At 41.6% G+C, this 22,852-nt stretch overlaps 2 protein-coding genes across 2 annotated transcripts in view; one reads left to right on the forward strand and one right to left on the reverse strand.

Annotated features, from left to right (window-relative positions):
- LOC309377774 (dynein light chain roadblock-type 2) overlaps positions 1-22,852 on the forward strand; it is a 384,929-nt gene that overhangs the window by 274,199 nt on the left and 87,878 nt on the right. The gene's annotated exons all lie outside the window — the stretch shown is intronic.
- Positions 5,333-22,852, reverse strand: part of TNIP3 (TNFAIP3 interacting protein 3) — a 63,303-nt gene continuing 45,783 nt past the window's right edge. The window contains exons 10-13 of the mRNA XM_081925523.1: positions 22,175-22,228; positions 21,343-21,504; positions 17,169-17,229; positions 5,333-5,608 (exon numbers count right to left, since the gene is read on the reverse strand). Of these exons, the coding sequence (XP_081781649.1) occupies positions 5,529-5,608; positions 17,169-17,229; positions 21,343-21,504; positions 22,175-22,228 (357 nt within the window). The 3' untranslated portion in view covers positions 5,333-5,528. The remainder of the gene's footprint in view (positions 5,609-17,168; positions 17,230-21,342; positions 21,505-22,174; positions 22,229-22,852) is intronic.

The raw sequence follows: 22,852 nt of genomic DNA on the forward strand, positions 1-22,852 counted from the left end.
CAGACTTGCTTCAATGTATGCATTTCTCTACACATTACTCAACATTGCAAAATTCAGAGAAGGTCCATATCTCATGTTCCATTTCCTCCAGATATAGGCAAGTAATTCAGATCTATAAGGTTTTCATCACTGTTTGGTTTCGGAGAACATTTATCTTTGCACTCAACAGCCACATCATCAGACGGGAGGCCACTGGTGCCTGGTTTTCAAAAAATATTATAATTTCTAACCTATCTTTTATGAAAAACTCCCTGATTTTATAAATAAAAAAGCAATGACAAACCTACATAGCATCTTAAAAAGCAGAGACATCACCTTGCCGACAAAGGTCCGTATAGTTAAAGCTATGGTTTTCCCAGTAGTGATGTATGGAAGTGAGAGCTGGACCATAAAGAAGGCTGATCGCTGAAGATGCTTTTGAATTATGGTGCTGGAGAGTCCCATGGACTGCAAGAAGGAAGGAAATCAGCCTTGAGTGCTCACTGGAAGGACAGATCCTGAAGCTGAGGCTCCAATATTTTGGCCACCTCATGAGAAGAGAAGACTCCCTGGAAAAGACCCTGATGTTGGGAAAGATGGAGGGCACAAGGAGAAGGGGACGACAGAGGACAATATGGTTGGACAGTGTTCTTGAAGCTACTAACATGAGTTTGACCAAACTGCGGGAGGCAGTGGAAGACAGGAGTGCCTGGCATGTTCTGGTCCATGGGGTCATGAAGAGTCGGACATGACTAAACAACTAAACAACAACAGATCTTGGCCCTTGAAGGCAAATAACTTTATAGGCAAATAACAACTGAACTTTTTGGATTTAGCATAAGACATCAGGAATTGGGGGGGGGGGGGTCTGTTTCTGCAATAGGACACCAGCCCAGACATTTTTATAGACGCCACTGAAATTGCTGCTTTTAATTTAAATCATTATTGTTTGGGTGTTGATTTTTTTAAAATACACACTTTCAACAATATTAGCTGCCATAATAACAGGTTATTCGAATGTCAGAGCAAAATGCACACCAGCATGCTTCCAAAATGACCCTCCCCTACTAGCTGGAGAAAATGACACCAGCACAATCGCTTTTTACAATACCTAGTAAGAGAGCAATTGGAAGTGTTTGAGAAACCTGGTCCATATTTTCAGTACCTCATAACTTTATTTCATATTGCAACAAACAGCTTTCATAAATAAAAGGTGCTTTACCACAAATTATACTTGTTCACACCCATAGCCAGGAGCAAATATAAAAACAGCTAGAATCACTTCATTCCCCACCCCCTCCCTTACTGATTTCGTGTTTTGCAATGTGGTTTCTTGGCCAGATATACAGCCCTGAAAGCAAAAGCACCTGTGGTTCACTGCTTGTAGAACAGGTGAAAGCAGCCCAGAGCAGGCAATGGATGCTCTGGACAAGTCGACCAGCAAGCCATTGGTTCATATTGGGAACATGATTTACTGTATTTATTAAGAAGACTTTGTGATGTTAGTGACGTCTGTTGAATTATGGTCACATCCTCACCATACCATTGGAAAGCATACCTGGCCTTTTCCAAAGAATCCTGGGAAATGTAGTTTAAGGGTGCTGAGAATTGTAGCTCTGCTGAGGGGTAAACTACAGTTCCCAGGCTTATCTGGCAGGAGCCATGGGTGTGGCCAAGGAGTCTGGTGACTAAAGTTGTCCCTCCACTGACACAAGGCACTTTGATCCTCCAAAGGGTTCCAACAGTGAAATTGGGAAGGAGGCAGCTTTTGCTGATGCCCATCTCTCCTGAACCCCGCAACTCTAGGGGTTTAGAGGACCTCTCAGCACAAGGTAAGAGGTGGTGTGGGAGACTGCTAGATCAAAAGTTATTCAAGCAGTGGAGGGACACCACTGGATGCAACCATATAGATGGAGTTGCTATAAATTTATAAACGAAGGTCAAAACTGGATCCTTAATTGCTAAAAGTGTTCCCGCAGCAACTAGAAATGACCTATTATGTTTGGTGTACAGTTACTTTAAAAAAGAGAGTATGCTGTCTTTAAAAACAAACAAACACAAATATGGCAAACTGTGTTCATTAATGCAACCTTTGACAACCTAGTGCCCTCCAGATGTTGTGGACAGAAACTCCCACCAGTTGTAGTCTGGAGGGTATGAGGATTGGCAAATATAGGAAAGCAGGAAGCCACCTTCTGTGGAGTCAGACCATTGGTTCACCTTGCTCTGTATCATACACACTGAATTGGCATCAGCTCTCCAAGGTTTTAGGCAGAAGTCCTTCCCAGCCCACCTTGGAGATGCCAGGGGTTGAATTTGGGAGATGCTCTGCCACTAAGCTACCGTATACCTTTCCCCTAAGAAGTCCTTAAACATGCTCTGCTCTGGCTACATTACTTTAGCTGTAGAGTTAAAACTAAATGCAATTAATGCATTATTCCATAATGGAGGGGGTGTATATGTGTGTGTGTGTGTGTGTGTGTGTGTGTGTGTGTGTGTCTCCCCTCCTACCCCCATTGATGACTCCAACCTCACCAGTTTCTCACAATTTGTCTCGCTAGGATTTAGGTGACTAAATATTTGCTGGGTCAGATGTTTGGCAGCAAAACATTAAAAGGCAGGTGCTGACACTAAGAAAAGAAAAGCACCCTGAGGCTGCAAAATGTCTGCATTTCTCCTCCCCTCCCCTTTTTGCTCCAAGTAGCTGGCATATATTCATCTCTGTTTTCATGAACTCTAATGATAATGAGTTAAGCTTCACAAATGGAAGACGAAACCCTCATAATTAGTTGAGCTGAAGTGTTGAAAGGAATGAAATGGGGTTTGTTGGCTCTAACACTGGATACACAGAGGCCTGTCTGTTTGGTGCATTCACGACAATCCTGAGTCTGGGGTGCTCTTCCCACAAACACTGGTCACCTGCTGAGAGCCTGAATTGAATTAGGTTACATTATAATTGGATTTTCCTAAGGCGCTGCATTAGCATTTTCCATGATCTCACCCTTATTAGCCAAATCACTAATCAGGAATAGCACAGTTACACTGCCTGCTAGTTAAATTATCTGCTGCTATAGTAGCTATTTAAGCCAACTTCCAACCTATGCATAGAGACCAATCTTTCCCATCTTCCTTTAGAGGGAATTCACATTATTCTCTCACGGCTGAAAATGCAATGTGGTTTTGACTTCCACAAATATATATATATACTCTGGAGAATTGTAAGTTTTAAGGCTTGTTGTACAGGTTCCATTATAGGGTGTGATAGGGTCAGGGTGATTTGTCTCCTTGATATATGAATGTAAAAATGAAGCTGTTGAGGGAATCAATTTAATTGCAAAGAAATCCCTAACCATGAATTGTATTCCATTGTGGCTCAAATACTTAACACACCTAATCCTTTAAGATTATTCTTTTAATGCTACCATCTCCATCCATTAACTGGAATCCAAATGACTTTAAAAAAAAATTAAAGTGGCAATTATGTCCAGTACATAATACACAGGGAAAGTAGATGTGTCTTCCACAACTGATTGACAAGTCTACTATAGGGTGGTTGGTGGAGTCTAGAAGGATATTGCTGCATAAAGTTAGATACAGACATACAGAAATTCCTGATTTGATATGATGGTCCATTGGCTATCTGGCCAATACAGTGTCTGAGACCAACTACACTAGAAGTCTAAGCTCTAATAGAATCCTGCAAGGACTACCCCATTAGGAGAAGGAAAGGTAATGCTGTAAGCAGATTAAAATCTGCAGTATTTTCTCAAACATCTGCCATGCTTATTTCTTTCACATTTTAAAATGCAATTACATTTAGGTGCATTACATTTGTTCTCAAATTGTATGTCAGGGGAAATTATGTTTAATGTTATTAAAGTGGGTAAAGCAAAGCCGAGCCACAATCCCAGCACCCAGTTTTGCGTGCTTAAGTCACATTTAAACCATTTCAGGGGTTAAACATGCCAAACTCTGTTCTGGCCTTAATCTTCAGCTCAAAATATTACAGTAATTCTAGAAATATTTCATTTACACGTATATGCATATACACATATATACTGATATGATTTTAATCCTGTATCATACATTCAGATTTCCATTTGCATTCAGTGTAAATGCAAGCAAGTTCAGGATGTGTGTGTGTTTTTGTTCTTTTTTTTAATCATAGATTTTAATTCTGGCAATAGAAGACAAGTTATTATTGAGTATTTAGGTTGCAATATTGAACCTTACAAGTAGCTATACTGATATGGATGAGACTGTTCTGAATAATTGGCTTGAGGACACAGCAAGTATTGTCACAATCAATACAGCCCAACACGACTACTGACCATTATAAATGGTTGATGGATTGCTACTGACCCACCAAATCAATTGCTGCCCAATAGCCCTCTAAGGTGGCCCAGCAGGACTTCTATGAAACACATTTGTTCTTCTGTCTGCAAAGGGTTGCCTAAGTAGAGAGACTGTTAATCCTCCAGCAAAGCAACAGTGCGTGTCTGGTTGGCTACGTTTGAAGTGGTGGATCACACACTGTGCAAGCCAGTTTAGCAGACTAACATACTCAAAGAGATGCACTGTAGAATTCAGAATGACAGCAAGATGATTCTTAAACTAAAAATGGGGATTGAGATGCAGCCCAACTGAATAGCAGTAAAACCAAATACAAACATTTGCTGCTGCAGCCAGTGAGTCAGGTTGCTCACAAAAATGCTGGATTGCCATGTGGTGGCCGTAGAATCTTACAGCGAGTAGGAAGCTAGTAGGTCATCTGCTCCGACTCCCTAGCTCAGGGCAGAAAAAAGAACCCCCACTTGCTTTACTTTTAGGCACTGAGTGACAGTGAAGTGAGGGAGGGGTACTACAGTCAACCCTGACCAAATACAGGGTTATAGACCACACAGTAAGTTCCATGTAGATGGGACAAACATCCCATTAGCCACATTTTATATGCTTGCAATACCTCACAGCTCCTCTGGTGCCCAAAGGTAAGGACAGAATTGCCCTCTCCTTGATCCGCATACAGACGTTTTGCCTTGAAGAAGAAGAGTTTGGATTTAATATCCCGCTTTATCACTACCCGAAGGAGTCTCAAAGCCGCTAACATTCTCCTTTCCCTTCCTCCCCCACAACACTCTGTGAGGTGAGTGGGGCTGAGAGACTTCAGAGAAGTGTGACTGGCCCAAGGTCATCCAGCAGCTGCATGTGGAGGAGCAGAGACACGAACCCGGTTCCCCAGATTACGAGTCTATCGCTCTTAACCACTACACCACACTGGCTCTTGCAAACCACCATAACACCACACACATTTCCTAAAACCATTCAGACATTTATTTATAATTGAACAGTTGCAACTGGTTTGGTACAGTCTATTTTAAAAGAAAGGTGTGGGAGAAAGTCTTTCCACAACAACAACTATAGCTAGAAGTGAATCTGTCTCTTTGCCACAGTCATAGAAATCTCCCATTGTGTGTATGTTATATAATGGTATATCATATAAAACAGAGTGTAATAGGACAAGAAAATGTAATGGCGGTTACAAGGCGATGTCAGGATGGCTCTTTGTCTTTGCTTTGGTTCGTTCTCTTCGTATGGTACAAGTGAGGACCTTCGTTTTCTGAGGAGGCATCTATGAATAAATGGATACATATGTGAAAGAAAATTAGACATCTTCAGTTCTCCAGCTTCACTGTCTTAATAAGTATACCCTGAGCTGAATTCCCCCCCCCCCAGGACTAAACAATATTAATAAACTAATATTACGCTATAACAACAACAATAGGAATCATTAATATTCTAAAATAAACCAAAAAGAGAAACAAGGACACATTAGCTCGAATCCAGACTAAGTCAATCATGAAATGAAAAAGCAAAGTCTCAAAAAGGAGCATATTGGTTAGTTTAAAGCCCAAAGCATCTTGGGTCAAGAGACCAGTTTCTTCAGAAAAACTCCAATAGTCTTACATGCTAAATAGGCTTCTTGTACTGGTGCCTTCACTCCCTCCTCTTCTCAGTTTGTGATACATTAGACAGTTGGGAGCAGAGTTAATCCTGTGCTAGAAACTCAGAAATCTCTTGCATAATCCTGGTTGGATCGTCCATTTATTTCACATATTGTGGCTTCTTATATCAGCCAAGGATGAGGAAACACTGCCATAAATGAATAATATCCCACAGCCATGACACACAAGCAAAATGGATCTGTGCAATGCAAGCCATTGGTGGCAGTTTGCCAGGCTTCTATTGACAGAGGCAGAAAAGGAAACACAAAATAACCTATGGCATTTTTTAGGTGAATGACACGGGTGGTGCTGTGGGTTAAAGCCTCAGCGCCTAGGGCTTGCCGATCGAAAGGTCGGCGGTTCGAATCCCCGTGGCGGGGTGCGCTCCCGTTGTTCGGTCCCAGCGCCTGCCAACCTAGCAGTTCGAAAGCACCCTCGGGTGCAAGTAGATAAATAGGGACCGCTTTCTAGCGGGAAGGTAAACGGCGTTTCCGTGTGCAGCTCTGGCTCGCCAGAGCAGCGATGTCACGCTGGCCACGTGACCCGGAAGTGTCTTCGGACAGCGCTGGCCCCTGGCCTCTTGAGTGAGATGGGCGCACAACCCCAGAGTCTGGCAAGACTGGCCCGTACGGGCAGGGGTACCTTTACCTTTACCTAACAGTTATAAAAGTACAGTACCAGCTTAGCATACAAACAAAACCTAAGGCCTCTCCAAACCGCATTCAAAGCGAAAATTGGAATGGGATAATCACTGAATCAATACTGTACATCCACGTTGCTCCTCCTGTCCAGAGGCATTCCTCTAGGCTGTTGCAGACAGACCACTAGTCACATTGCATGACTTGCTCACTTGCATTCTGGAGACTTCATTCATTGTGTAGATGGTTAAGTAGACACCTTATGTGCCATTGCTGCTGAACTTGGAAAGGAGTAGTACAGATGCAGGGAACAGACACAAAAGAGACAAGGAACGGAAAGGTGGAGCTGAAAAGAGGGTTCTATGGGATAGAGAAGTGAAGTATGAGATAAAGAAAGAGAAAACAGAGGGGCAATGTAGACTGAGGTGCAGAGAGAAGCATGGTGCTGCAGGGAGTAGAAAGTGATTGTGTAGAGGGGAGGGGAGGGGAGCAGAAGACACAAGCACAACACATGGGAGAGATAAATAACACTTCCAGGCTGTCACTATTTTGGGATAGGATCCAAAAAACATACCAGCAAATTTAGGTTGCATAATTGAAGTTGATTTGGCACTCTTGTGCAAAAAACCTCCCACTTTCCCCCAGAATTGAACTTTTTGCAATGAGGAATGGGGTGGTGGGAGAACACTGAAAAATGTGGGATAACAATAGCTTGATGCAACAACGTATACACTCCCCACAAACAAATGGTAATAAATGCTCAATAAGCATGACATCTGGACTTGACTGAAGACACGGTGAGCTCTATGGAGCACAGAGGAAGAAGAAAGATAGTGATCACGTTTTTTAAGAAAGGGAGAGCACAAAAGAGGAAAGGTTAAAAGAGAAATGGGTACAGAGAATCCACTAGTGACACAGAGACAGAAGGGGAAGCACGCTGTAAGGAAAGAACCAGGAGGATTGAAAAATGGCTTTTCATCTAAAATAGTGATGCAACCTTCCTGAGTTAACAGAAATGTAAAAGTGATTGAGTTGTGTGTGCCCCTAGTATAGAGAGAGCCATCAGTTATTTAATGATGAGAGAAATACATTTTGCAAATTCCCCAGAGACCCTCTTGTCTTTATTGCTTCAGGCTTAGAACCAAGTACTGAAAAGCAAAATTGTTCCTAGGGCTGCATTCAGAGCTTTAACAGCACAGCCCTCATTTAGTTAAAGACAGTTGAAGACTAGAGTACTGCATATACGGATTCCTTGGCCCTCAGAGTGTCTGGTTTCACTTGAACCCAGTTGGTACTGGCTTATTTTGAAGTATCTTTTTAAGAGAGTAGGACTGGGAAGGGAGGATTGGCACAGGATCACAGCTGCAAGTGAAGGTACAGCTCCCATGCTAAAAACATCTACCATGAATTAGGGCTCATTGAATTCAGTGGGACTTGCTTGAAAAGCAAGTGGAGGGGAGAAGAATTTAAATATTCAGTTCAATTCACATTGAAAAGTGATCCTACCAAAAAACTGAAAAAAACAAAATTGACATTTGATCTACAGTATCCCTAGCTGCAACAAATCTTTGTTGCTGTCCTCAGATCCAGATACATTTGGAACACTGGCAAAGTGAGAAACAGATGAGAGAACAATGGGGAAAAGGCTAGTCTTTACTTAAGCAGCAATTGCAACTGTTTCAATTTAAAAGGTTAAGCAAATCAAACACTCACAACTTCAACTCTTTCAAGGTTGTGGCATCTATATTAGTGAACAAATAGCATGGATCTAATTTTGTATCCCCTCTCCAGATAATGGATGAGAAGGCAAAGATTTTCCATATGTTAAATTAATGCCTCATGAAATCAACGGGGGAAAATACAGCCCATTAACATCTGGGAATTTGAAGTATATTACTAGAATACCAGGATTACCAATGCCATATGCAATTTCAATGCAAACCAGAGAAAGACATGTTCGTATAAAGATGCTTTGATATCTTCCTAGGCATCCTCATACCAGATAATCGTTATACTTGAAACTTTTTACAATCACCTTGACCATTAACTGTTAAACAGGAAATTAATAACTCTTAGAACATTCAATTCTGAAGGCTGCTTTTCTGAAACCATACTACTGTTTAAACTGGGGGTGCTGTTGTTAATTTTTATTGTTGTGCTTCCTTTTTGAGGCACTTCCTTCAGCAAAACTATGACTCTTACATCAAGGCTATTTCTGAATGCAAAAAAAGTGTGGTGTTCAAGGAAGTACATGGGTGGAATAAAAGTAGATTTACCAGGGGAAAAGATAATGGATTTAAGTATCAAGCAAGCCTTTTTGTGTTGTTTATCTCATTCACTAATGGTTGTTTTTAAACTATTTTGATTCAAAGGGTCTGATCATGTGTTTCTTGGTTCTGGAATAGTATCTAGGAGGAGATAAGGTGTGAGATCAGGGCATGTGCAATTCCTCTCTGGCTCTGGATGGCCACCTCAGGCAGAAATGGATACCTGAGCTGGGAGATAGTTCCTGAGTTTATCTGAAAATCTACTTACCCCATTACATTGAACTATCTATGGTTTTATTTATTTATATTTATATCCCACCTCTTTTCCCATAATGGTATTAAAGGTAGTGCACCTAGGATTCCCAGGTGGTCTCTCATCCAGGTATGGACCAGACCAAGCCTTGCTTTAGCTTCAAGGAAGCAGATGTCACATGCCCTCATGCCCTGGGGACTGCCAAAGTCAAGGATATCCCACAGAAAGCTGTCTTTGCCCTCAACACCATGAGGAGAGTGATGGTCAAAAGTAGCGTGCAAAGCTAAGACCAAAGCCTAATCTTCCTTTGGATTAAAACCAGGTGGCTAAGCAAGAAGTGTGTCTACCCTTTGTTTGGGGGGTACATACAGCCCAAGTCATTTTGCTGCCCAGAAGAACAATGAGGTGGCACCTTCTTTCCATTCCACATGCAGAAAACTGATCACACGGGCAGCTCAGTCTTCCTTTGACAGTGGTGATAAGACAGCAGCACCTGACAGCAGCAGGCAAACTGAAGGAGTGCAAGGCAAGCCACACAGAGCTGTGTGTCCTATCTTCTAACACCTTCTCATCTTCTAGCATCTGCTGCCTGAGGCAGTGGCCTCTCTCTGCCTAACAAGAATGCCATCCCTGGGTGCTACCAAGTAAGAGACTGTTTTAAAACCACAGTGACTTGAAGCATATGCCCCTGAAATTTGGTGTTGGCTCTTCTTTGAGGTTCCTTTCACCCACTTCGGGTTCAATGTACAGCAATAAATATGTATGGAGGACGTAGCTCTACTATGGCCACAGCATAATGAAAGCTGCCATCATAACTAATGATGTCAAGGGATAGATCAAGTCTCCCTCCACTGTCTATTAGGAGCTTGGCATTCATCTTGATTCTTTTTACAGAAGCTGCTGGGAGGCTGTGCCTAATGAGACTAGAAAACTAATTAGTCCCAGCTAAGTTTAATGAAAATCAGGAGGGTAAGATAGGAGTGCATTGCAACTCTATTGTTTTAGGTTAGATAATGTACAAAGAGCCTCATCAGCTTTCCGCCAGCCTAACTTCAATAGCAGATGTGCTGGAAGGAGAAGCTGGTGCTTTATCAGAGGCATCCAATGTGGCCTTTGAAATCTCTTAAATCCCTGCCAGAAATTTGCACCAACCCTATGATGGTCTACGGGCAATCCTCTCACCCCTTATTTTTGCTTTCACATCCTGAATATCCTTCCTATACTGCATTGCGATTTTTCTCTTGCACCAGTACATCAGTGACAGTATCTGCAGTTGCCCTAGGACACATGTAGACCCTATCTCTGGAACTAGGAAGAGAAGTGTTTTTATTGCTTACAATTCAGGGAATTGCATTTTCCTGCCATGGCTCAACAATAAAATATGTGATCAGATTTGGTGCCCTGTGATCAAACTTTATTGGCTCTTCTTGGATGCACTATATTTATTTTGAAGGAAGATCCTGTTGGCTTATGTTGATCTTCCTTTCTTCACTTCAACTTAACAAAAGAAAAATCGAAATTCTTTTACTGAATTTTGAATCAGAATTCACCTGTGGAAATAAATACGTGCACATGTATATTATATTATGTAATCCAGCTATGGAACCAAAGTTATCTGGTAAGAGGACAGCTGGAGTGAACTTTAAAGGTCCCGCTACACACTTGAAATAATATATTTGCAACGTCAGAACTGCTCCTTAGCTCTTCTAATTTTCCCCATTTGTAATCCCACTCCTAACTCACTAGGCTTGTATAGGCGAAATAAGTCACTAACGCCCTTGAAAAGATGTGTTTAGAGGAGAGATTAGTGGCACCCCTTCATCTGCGCACTGTGAGCTATATACTAGCATTAAATAATAAAAAAATGACACATAGTCAAACATTTAGCAATAAGACACCCAGTCATTGAATTAAGGTTTTCATGGAATAACTGTGGTTCCCAAATACAAGTGCTGGGGGAACCAATCTTATTGTATGCCCCCCACTAAATGGACTTTTGGAAGCAAAACTGACATTGCTTGCCAGAATCACAAGTATGCAAAGAAAGCCCTGAGCAATAAAACCTCTTTCCCAGAGATTTTTTTTTTATTAAAAGTAGGTTCAGGGAAAACCTCCAGCCCAATTTTTAAGCTGTCTCATCAATTTTGCAGAGTTGGAAAAGGAAGGAAATCATACTATCCCACCTGCCAAAATAAGCTGACACTCATAACACTAGTTGGAATTCTCTTGTCCTTTGTTCCTGAATCCTTTGCCTCCTCCCCCAAAAAGGAAGCCATTGTCAAGGAAGGGTGATCACTAGCTAGACTAAAAGAAAGTCAGTTAACTTTTAGATCTGGTACCCAGCAAAATATATGTCCAGAAAGGATAATACAGGCTAAGGAAAGAGTGGGTGAGAGGTATAAGTAAGCATGACTCAATAGAAACCACACTTATGATACCAGTATCCTCTTGCCCTTTGTTTGAACCCACCTCTCGCACCCACAAACAGATCCCATAGATCTTTCCCCACATTTCTCTATTTTTCAGCTGCATAGGCAGCACACATTTAAAGCACAATACTTCCCCCAGAGAATCCTGGGAACCATAGCTTGTCAAGGGGGCTGAGAACTGTAGCTTTGTGGGTCCCAGAGTTGTTGGGGGGAAGCCATGAACTTCAGATGTGTAGCATGTAAGGTAAAGGTAAAGGGACCCCGACCATTAGGTCTAGTCGTGACCGACTCTGGGGTTGCGGCGCTCATCTCGCTTTACTGGCTGAGGGAGCTGGCATACAGCTTCTGAGTCATGTGGCCAGCATGACTAAGCCGCTGCTGGTGAACCAAAGCAGCACACGGAAACGCCGTTTACCTTCCCGCCGGAGTGGTACCTATTTATCTACTTGCACTTTGACGTGCTTTTGAACTGCTAGGTTGGCAGGAGCAGGGACCAAGCAACGGGAGCTCACCCTGTCGCAGGGATTAGAATTGCCAACCTTCTGATTGGCAAGTCCTAGGCTCTGTGGCTTAACCCACAGCGCCACCCGTGTCCCTGAGTGTAGCATGCATGCGGCCTTTATTTCACACACTGTTGCAGGAAAGGTGGAAGACAACAAGTGGGGAAACCTCTTTCAACATATCTAGATTTCCTGTTCAAAATCTCTCCCCTAACCCTGCCTGGTGAATAAGAACACCCTACTATATGCTAATAAAAAAAATAGTAAAAGAATGGAAAAATATACAATGTCCAGACACTCCCATGATTGCTATGGAAGGCAGCCAGTTCCTAGCAGCTGTGTGCAAAGACTGTTTAGGCTGTAGGGATCAGAAGGGAGTGACACAGACACCCTGTCCCCCACATCCTAGCCACCAGGATGTGCCTGGGGTTGTCTCTTTATGACGCAGTAGCCTAAAGTAGGAAGGCAGGAGGAAGATGAAGGGAATGGACCAGGGAGAGCAGTTTTATGGCTTGCATTCATCAGCATGCCTTAAAAGAACCCCCATAGCATGACATCGTCCGCTACCCAAAGCCATGGAAATGCCTTTGAGTTAATATCCTGCATATGTGTAGGGCAGCAAGTGGATAGCATGCATCATTAGAGAAGAGGAGGAAATAATGGTGCTTAAAAAAAAAAAGAACTTTTAAGTGGTTGTTAAATTGTCTCCATAGCCTAAAGCTGGAGACAGCTAATGCTCACTCCTACACTTTCTGCTGGGAGGATGTGTAATTAATTTCTGGATTTTATTAAAACACTTGTTTCGAGTGGGCCATGAGCTGAGTACATGGATAACTACTGATAATATCTTAACATGAAACCTTAGCTTGACTGTTCCTGCCTCTCTAGCCACCATCCTGATCTGAGTTGTGCTGCGTCTCCCTGCCCAAATGAGTCAAAATACCTCTTTAGCCACAGCAATTGTCACTGTGGAACAGTAATAAACCTTGATACATGCATGGATAACACAGACACACACACTTCTTTCAAATCATGTTCCTCATATTCCTAGCAATTCTTTGAAGTCTGCCCCCTTGTGTGCTTCTGATAAGAAAACAGAATATGCATCAAAACCTGAGTTTAGGCACCTCAGTGATTATACTGCTCAAGGAGAGCAGTAGAGATGAAGATTAAATTTGATTTAAACTGTTGTGAAGAGGGGAAAGAACTGCTGCCTTATTCACTCATGCAGCATTTACCACCAATATGCTGCATATGAGCATTCAGATGCTTCTTTCAAAAAGGATTTAAGAACAAACTTTTGGAAATCATGCAAAATTAATGACTGACAGTAGGCGGCACGTGTTGCCTCTTTTCATACATTGTGATCAGCTGCTGGCTTTGTGTTGTAGTTTGTAGTCCAATATAAAACAGTTTCCAAGATCAGTTGCAACAGGAAACTGTGGTTTGCCAAGTGCAATTCGTTTTCTCTTGTATTGCATAAGAGGAGTGTGTGAGGAGGGGTGCAATGGCACGAGACCTTGTGGGGTTAAACCTTTCTTTCCCAACTTATTCCCAGTGAAATTCGCCTCCCCCAAAGCTGATATTACTGCAAGAATCACCTCATCCTGTATACACTAATCTGGACTCTGCAATCATAATAGAATCATAAAACTGTAGAGCTGGAAGGGACCACAAAGGCCATCTACCCCAACCCCTGCAATGCAGGAATCTTTGGCACAATTTAGGGCTCAAACCCACGACCCTGAGATTAAGAGTCTCATGTTCTACCAGCTGAGCTATCCCAGGATAATAATAGCCACCTGAGGCCTTTCTTGTGATTTCTCCATGAGAGGTCCGGAGAGTGGTAACACAAGAACAGGCCTTTTCTGCAGTTGCTCCCCATTTGTGCAGTGCTCTCTCTAGGGAGATTCAGCTGGAACCTTCATTATACATCTTTAGATGCCCAGTGAAAACTTTCCTCTTCTATGCCCTTTTAAATGTGTCTGGGGGGCGGGGTTGTTTTGTTCTTGTTTTTATTATGTATTTTCTGGTTTTATTTTGTATTTTTATGCTGTGAACTGCCCTGATATCTTCGGATGAAGGATGGTATAAAAATTTAATAAGTAATAAAGGTAAAGGTAAAGGGGCCCCTGATCATTAGGTCCAGTCGTGACTGACTCTGGGGTTGCGGCGCTCATCTCGCTTTACCGGCCGAGGGAGCCGGCGTACAGTTTCTGGGTCATGTGGCCAGCATGACTAAGCCACTTCTGGTGAACCAGAGCAGCGCACGGAAATGCTGTTTACCTTCCCGCCGGAGCAGTACCTATTTATCTACTTGCACTTTGACGTGCTTTCGAACTGCTAGGTTGGCAGGAGCAGGGACTGAGCAACAGGAGCTCACCCTGTCACAGGGATTCGAACCACCAACCTTCTGATCAGCAAGTCCTAGGCTCTGCGGTTTAACCCACAGCGCCACCTGCATCACTTTAATAAGTAATAATAAATAAATAATAGTAGTACCTCCAGGAGGAAAATTCAAATGGTACCAGTGAAACCATCCTCTCAGAAACTAATAGCAGCATCAAGGGGTAAATACAGTAGGGGAGAAAAGGAAAGTTCTTTTCCCGCTCATCCTCTGCACCTGCTAATGTAATTTCCAATGAACTATTTTAAATACTAAGTGAAAAGTTTAGTGTATTGTGGCCCTGAAAAGTTGCTGAATCTAGGTTGTTCCCTTTTCCAAATCAGAACTCCTTGTTTACTTCTACTCAGCCCTTTTCCTCAGCCCTTTGGATTGTTCACAACTTGGTTCATCTCTGTATGCCAGAGATAACAATTCTAAGGGGGCTTTCAAAGGGAGGCTTAATATTGCAAATGGCTTTTTGGCAACAGTGTTGTTGTTTTAAAATACTGGGTTTTTCATGGACAGGGCAAATCTGGATTAAATTGGGGGAGGGAGGATATAAAAGTTGCCATTTTGCTGCCAACGTTGTGAAAAACCTGTATGCATTAGGATCACAGATTCCACAATAACTACCATTCTATAAGTACACTTATTTACTTGGTCACTTATTCCAAGATTTTCTCTCCTTTCTTCAGGCTCTCATTTGCAGATTGAACATGTAAACAAATCAAAACATCGAAGGAAATTTCATGCACTTTCCAAATGCCTTTTCCCAAAGCTGAAGATTGCTTTTCCTTGTCAAAGTCATGTGTTTCCCCGGGGACAGCTGGCCCCCCAAACCACAACAACTTTATAAACTGAAGCTTTTAAGCACTTAAAGGCTTCAATGCATGCAGCCAGCCAACTTGATCTCCTAGGTTAGCTGGCTCAGCAAGGCTAAGCTTTACGTTCTCAAGTTATTAAGTACTTATAAGGGCTGCAGAGTTTTCATATGGAGAGCTTACCAAGCAATCTTATGGCTAACCAATTCATGGCTTGTAAGGAGCTTTAGTTCTAAGAACAGGCAGTTTTCTGGATATCTCATGCTTCATTTGTGAAACAATCTGCAAAGGACGGTTGTAAAATTCTGAGCAAGTGGGACTCATCAAAATACATTTGCACAAGGTCACAGAAGGGTTTGCAAGTGCATAAAATTTCACTTTCTAACCATCTACACATTGGGGTATTGCACCAACATCCTTTCCGTGACAGTCTGTGCCTCTATAAGGAATCACACTCCAGTATGTTTTAGCCATGCAGTCTTCACAATTGGATTTCCATTATCAAAGTGAGAGATCTGGCAATCCCAAGGCTATCTAATGTCTGCAGTACAAAATTGTGCATGGCTCTAATCCCATCTTCTCTCCCCATTTGCTGTCCTATAAGCAACTCAAAATAAATGCCTCTTGCGCCTTCTAGTACGGAACCTACTTTTGCAATTCTCAGACTTAAATGACTCTGATAGACCCCAATCCAATAACTAGTTCAGTATGATCCCAACAAGCCTACAAATGTCCCAAACTGCAAATCCATTTGTCCTGCCCATGACAGTTGCTTAGGCTTCCTGCATTTCTTCCTGCTCTGATAGGATGAGGGATAGGAAAATATGTCCTTCACACTCACAGAAGAGTTGGGTTACTATCAGTCTAGCATGTTCTACTTTTTACTGTATGGACCAACAGATGCCTAATGCAGCTGCCACCCTTCTCCAAATGGTAGGGCTTGCTTTGCTGGGAGGCAATATGAAGGAAAGAAGGACTGGCATGCAAATGAGCAGTAGTGAGCAGCTGATGGTCTGTTATGGGGAGAGTCCACTGGAATAATCTTGCCCATGTGCCACACCACACCCCCCACTCCATCTGAACCTGGAATCCATGCTGATTAGGATTTTTTATCAGTTAATGCGCAACTAGCCCACATTAACTGTTAATACTCCATGGTGAAAGAGCCTGAATCCTTGTTTAAGAATGTAAGTGGTTCAAACTCCACCTAATTCAATATTCTTTGCAAGCATCCCAGCAACCACCAAGCATTAGCTGGCCCACTATAAAGTGGCCACGGGTTTATTGGTAGACCAAATTATGACATCAACTGTGGGTTCCCTTAAACCAGAAGAGTTGAGGTGTGTGGAGTAATAATTATCTTGCTGGGCCTTTGAACTTATTTGGTGTGAAGACAGAATGGTGGCAGTGTTAGGGTAGCAAACTCTTAGCTAGATTTGACATCAGCCACTGTCCTCTCTACTGGCTGTAGGAAAAGGCCCACAGTGGCTAGACTGAGCTCCTTAGAGACCATATATTAGATGCACCATTTGCTCAACTGTCAACCAAGTTATGAATGGAGGACTGCAATTCCAATGTCCTTCATTTTTCTTAGGTATTCAGTAAGGGATTTATATGATTCTTTAAGGCATGTTAGGTGTTTTAAAGTAGCTTGGCAATACCAAAAGCTGTACACAAATGCATTATATTTAGAATTCACAGCCTTGGCTGTATGCATGTATTGCAGTTGTACAAAAAAGAGCTGTATACAAATCACACACTGGGTACTTATGAAAGTTTACTACTGATCACACACACACACACAGAGAGAGAGAGAGAGAGAGAGAGAGAGAGAGAGAGACCCCATTAAAAAGAAACTCTTAAAAAGTGTGTTCAGTACAGCTGTTGCCTTACCATTTGCCTTGTGCGGCACATCTGGCAGAAACCGGTCGGGAACATACCATTGATAGTCTGGCTGCGCAGAACAATAAAACATTATTACAGCAATATGGACTTCATAGACACTTCAAACAAAAGAATAGCAGCATGGTAAATATAATTATACTGTGAAGCCTTTCATTAGTCATACCAAAGTAATTTACCCCCAAAATCTCCTTCTTATTTTGATCAAATAATTTTTTTTCCCTGATTAAGTTCTTCAGCTGTTTTTTTCTTTTCTTTTTATTGCTGTATCTCTTGGATGGTGAGCACAATATTAAAGAGTTGTGTGAAACCTCCTAGATCCCACAAATCAAAACAAACTTTATTAACATTAACAAACCAGATTTCCGAGAGCCTCGTGAACCTTGAAACAGAGCAGGAGAAGACAGGGTGAGATGGAATGCACCTGATTCTATCATAAACAGTTAGGTCTCTAACTACAGTCAATGTCAGCTGTTAAGAGGCTAAGAGAAACCTGCTGTGCATCAACGTGACAGGTGAACGTGTTCCAAAGGGAACTTGTTCGCAGTTTGCTAGGATTCTTTTAAAACCCTGGTGACCTCACCAAACAGAATTCTAATCTCCCACTCTAGTGGCAGCAGGTCAGCATTTGAACTTTAAAATGATTTTTTTTGGGGGGAGGAAATATTATTATAAGGAAAAAAATAGCTTTTTTTACAAAAAACTTGCAACATTTCAATCAAATTATTATAGATTTTGACAGTCAGCTCCTAATTACAAAACTGGAATAATTTTCGTAAGGCAGATTTTCAAAATTAAAAATAAGAATGATACAGCATGCCGCTTGAAAAGTAACCTTAGTGCTCTAGTAGTTCAAGGGTTGGGGACCTGCAGCCCTCTAGATGCTGCTGAATAAATTACTATCATCCCAGTGGCCATGCTGACTAGGGCTGATGGCCTGTAGGTAGAGGGCTGTATAGAAGTTCAATACATTTGTATTTATTTTTAAAATGAGAGTTGGTGGTCCCACAATATCTGGAGGGCCACAGGTTCCCTACTCCTGCTATCCTGGACGTCTGAAAAAAGAATGGAAAACTGATGTTATTGGGATTATACTTTTAATATACTTGATCTGTTTACAGAAGAAAGTCATTAATGCAGTTGATCCTTCCACTACACTTCCTTATCCAAATCATTTAATCCAAATTGTAAATCACCCTGCTCTTCTCTAGTTCACAGGCCAGGGAAACCCTATGTTGATGCTTATGTCTCCAATGTTTGATGCAGGACTTGATGCATTTCACACACAAAGTTTCTCCTATGCAGAAAACTTATTTTGAGTTGGGGTAGGCAGAATGTTCCTGGTTGCTTAACCATGGTTAGGCAGTCAAGAGCAGGCCACAAAAGGCCCACCTCTCTCTCTCATGGAACACCAGTTTCCCCTTAGGTTCTAACTATTGTAAACTATTAAAAAGTAGAGACATCACCTTGCCAACAAAGGTCCGTATAGTAAAAGCTATGGTTTTCCCAGTAGTGATGTATGGAAGTGAAAGCTGGACCATAATGAAGGCTGATCGCCAAAGAATTGATGCTTTTGAATTATGGTGCTGGAGGAGACTCTTGAGAGTCCCATGGACTGCAAGAAGATCAAACCTCTCCATTCTGAAGGAAATCAGCCCTGAGTGCTCACTGGAAGGACAGATCGTGAAGCTGAGACTCCAATACTTTGGCTACCTCATGAGAAGAGAAGACTCCCTGGAAAAGACCCTGATGTTGGGAAAGATGGAGGGCACAAGGAGAAAGGGATGACAGAGGACGAGATGGTTGGACAGTGTTCTTGAAGCTACCAGCATGAGTTTGACTAAACTGCGGGAGGCAGTGGAAGACAGAAGTGCCTGGCGTGCTCTGGTCCATGGGGTCACAAAGAGTCGGACATGACTAAATGACTAAACAACAACAACATTGTAAACTATTACACCTTCTCCCCATTTCTCCAGCACACTCACAATGGGAAGATCAGAAGCATCACCTTCCATGTTAAAATACCTGCAGGTTGTCATTTCATCTGGGAACTGGGCAGGAATCACAGTTAATTCTAACTATGGGTATCTAAACAAGCCAGAAACCGAGGTTTGATATCTCTTTGGACAAGCCATAAATTAAACAAATCACAGCTTTTCCCAGAACGAATGCTCCATAAACAGGTTGTCTGGAAGAGACCTTATTGAGATGTTTTATAAGGAGAAAAGATGGAGTCAAATCCAACCTTGCTTTTTGGAGGTTTGCACTGGCATGGAGAAGTGGTCACACCTACATGGTGAACCACTGAATTCCAGCAGCTTGCTATCAAATAAACCATGTTACACAAGCACCTTAAACTTAATTTTAAAAAGCGTATCATATAACAGAGCCGGGCTAGATGGCCCAATGGTCTAACTTAGTTTGTATTATAAATTATATTAAATATCTTATCTCTTAACTTTTTATTTTAAGCCTCTACACAAAGACATCAGGGCATGGATGGGATAAATATTCAATGAAACATGCAAAACACTCCCTAGTAAAATAAGCCATACTCAACTACAAACAAATGATGTATTCTCAGAGACTCAAACAACAACGTGTGAACACTACTGCAAGGCAGTTAACATAATTTTCACAATTATGATCTTGAAAGTATTCCAAAGGATAAAGAGACATGATTCACAATCAGACTAAACAAAAGATTTCTCGGATGATTGAAAAGTAAACAGTAAATGTGAGTTAGGGGGGGAAAGGAGTAGAAAGTCAAAATATAACGAAGTATCTGTACTATATTCCATACGCTGAGCCTACACACTCACTCAATTCTAACACCTTTCACATTTGATGACAAATAGCTTGGGAATTATTATTTTTTTAAAAAAAATATCCAAACCTGCTGGAGCCAGCTACACTTATATAAGAAAACAATCACAAAAGAACTTGGGAATAGATTTCAAAACAACCAATCAGCAAAGGACTCCACCCTTCCAGCAGCCTTCTAAAGGAAGGCAAAATTTATAAACCCCCAGGATGCATTGCACAGCTAGAAACCCAGATGGTGAAAGCTCTAGGACAGCGGCCAAAATTAATTGGGCCTCAGTTTTAAACTTTAGTGAGAAACTCCTTCCCCCCACAAGCTCATATAAGAGAAGAGAAACAGAAGGAAAAATACTTAAACAAAAGCTCTGCTTATCTATGGCTCTTTCCTTGTTTTATCTAAGCTTAAGTATGTGTGGTCCTTGGCAGGTTCCATTCACTTCCATGGTGGCTTATGCAAGAGATTGTCCTGGAGAAATAAGATAATGGCAACTCCATCCATGTTGCGTTCTTCACCACAATGTGAAGGAATGCAATTGTGGCAACCAGCTTGAACAACCATTATTCGCCTAGCAGGAGCCTCAATCTCAGCACAGTGCAGCAGTCAAATCTAATGTGTGTCTTGCCCTTGCACAAGGTGGTGTACAACTGCTAGAGTTATTATACACGGTGACAGCTTGTGTGAGTTACAATGCTACTTTTGCTAACATTACTTTAGGTACTAGCCTATAAAAATAATTAAAACTATTTCCGGCAAATGAACAATCAGTTTATAAACAACAAAACCCAGTTAACAGTCCAAGATAAAACAACTCAAGCAAAGTTATTCAGAGCCCATTTGAAGATCTGAATTGATGGGGTCTCAGTTAGGATAGAATTCCACAAATTGATGTGGGGTCAACCCTATAGCTCTCACTGAAGGACACAAAATCAGGTCCTCAGGGGCTGAACTCAAAGGACAGGCAGGTTTGTATAGGTGAAGATGATCCTTCAACCAGTGTGGCCCCAACTCATTAATGGTTTTAAAGATTATGACTTGGAATTGGGCCCTGAAGCATGCCAAGAATGCAGTAAAATATATTTTGTTCTGATCAGAGAAAAAAATACTCTGCAGGAGATGTGAGCTATTTGAAAGATGATTGGAATGTGTACATTATAAGGTACAAAAACAATTATTTGAGGAAAAGAGAAAGAGAAAAATCGAAATGACAAGGTAAGAAAGAGAGGCGAGTGTTTACATTTCACAATGCACACATTATTCTACTCCTGCAGAATCCTTGCATTTGTAATTGTACAATGTTGGTTTCCACTTTGTGAAACGAAGGCTGGCAGAAGTATTACTTACTGGGCGCTGCTGTGAATTTCTGTGAATGCTGCATGAGGCCAAATTTATTTGAGGTTCAGGGTAAGGGTGAAGTAACCCACAGTTCCTGCAACTAAAACATGCAGGAACAAACATCGGATGTGGAAAGCCATTTTTTTCTGTAAGTGCTTGGAGGTCTCTTGCCTATACAAACATTGAAATAATAAATAAATAAATAAAATAAAATAAAATAAACACTTCCCAATTAAAGTAGCAACATCTTAGTATTTCCTGTACTCCTGGTTTGATACTGCAATGCACAACTGGTAGCTGGTGCCTTTCTATTCAGGTAGTTGCATCCTTAGTTCTAAGTAAGCAACACAAGACTGATAACAAGTTTGCCAGTAATGGGACTACAGCCTGCTGCACTATGAAACATTAAAATACAGCACAAGAAAAGGCAAAAATTATCTAACCTGGATGCATTAGGCACACAAAAACCTATTTGCATAAATTTGCTTAATCAACATAATCTGTTTTGGATGGTCATAGTGAGGGATAAGGCCATTCCCTGGACTATTGGAAATTGTATGGAGTCCAACTTTAGCTTAGAGATTTCACCAGATATTGTCCACTTCACATGCAACTCTGTCAAAGCAGCCAAAATAGCTGGAAGCTTTAAGCTTCAACAAAAAATTAGCTTCAACTTAGGACCATATTTTGCACTTTGCCTGTATTTGCACAAAATCATGGCATGCACTGAGCCCTATAGACAAATTCTTTGTTCATCACATTAGCAAAATTAGTTCGGTTGGATTTCAACTGTGTGTCATTTGAGCCTCCTAGAAAAAAATATCTGAAGTACAACACACACCTGTTGCTTTACTTGCTTCTCAAGTAGTTCCCTTTCTTCCTGGCAATCTTTAACCTGTGTAGGGGAAATTAATTTCATACTGAAAAAGTGCCTGCATGCATGCCTAGAAGTATGTTATCAAAAAGCAATTGCTGAAATCAAGAACTCTCATGCCCCCTTGTGGAAGCTTGGTGAGCTAAGTTAACAGGTTCATCAGGCGACAATTGTTTTATGCTCCAAAGTCAAAGGTGAGGGAAACAGTGAGGGAAATTGTTTTGGGTCATGCCAACAGAACGTCTCTTGCTTGTTAAAGCCAAAGCCCTCATTTATGAGAAGGCACAAATTATGCCAGCCATTGCCAGCAACTGGACTTGTTGCTGACAACATATTTATTCTTACAGGCCGGTCTGAATTTACTTGATGAAGTTTAGGCTAAATATTGGGGGGGGGGGGATCTAAACTTAAAGGGCAGTTAAATCATAGTGCAAGCTGCCCAGGAATGCCATGGGTCTCCTTTACAAATAGTTCTAGGAAATAGTTGCACAAGCATTGGTTGGGTATCCTGTATTAGTTCACAGAATTGGTCAATAAGATTTTGTTGTTTGCTCTATGGTCCCATATTAAGCTTCCTTGTGTCATTACAACCCGTTTCATTTGCCACTCCCTCTTCTTTGAGACACCTGACAAGTGAGGAATTAC

This window comes from Podarcis melisellensis (genome assembly GCF_964234715.1).
Source record: "Podarcis melisellensis genome assembly, chromosome: 9".
NCBI classification, from domain to species: Eukaryota; Metazoa; Chordata; class Lepidosauria; order Squamata; family Lacertidae; genus Podarcis; species Podarcis melisellensis.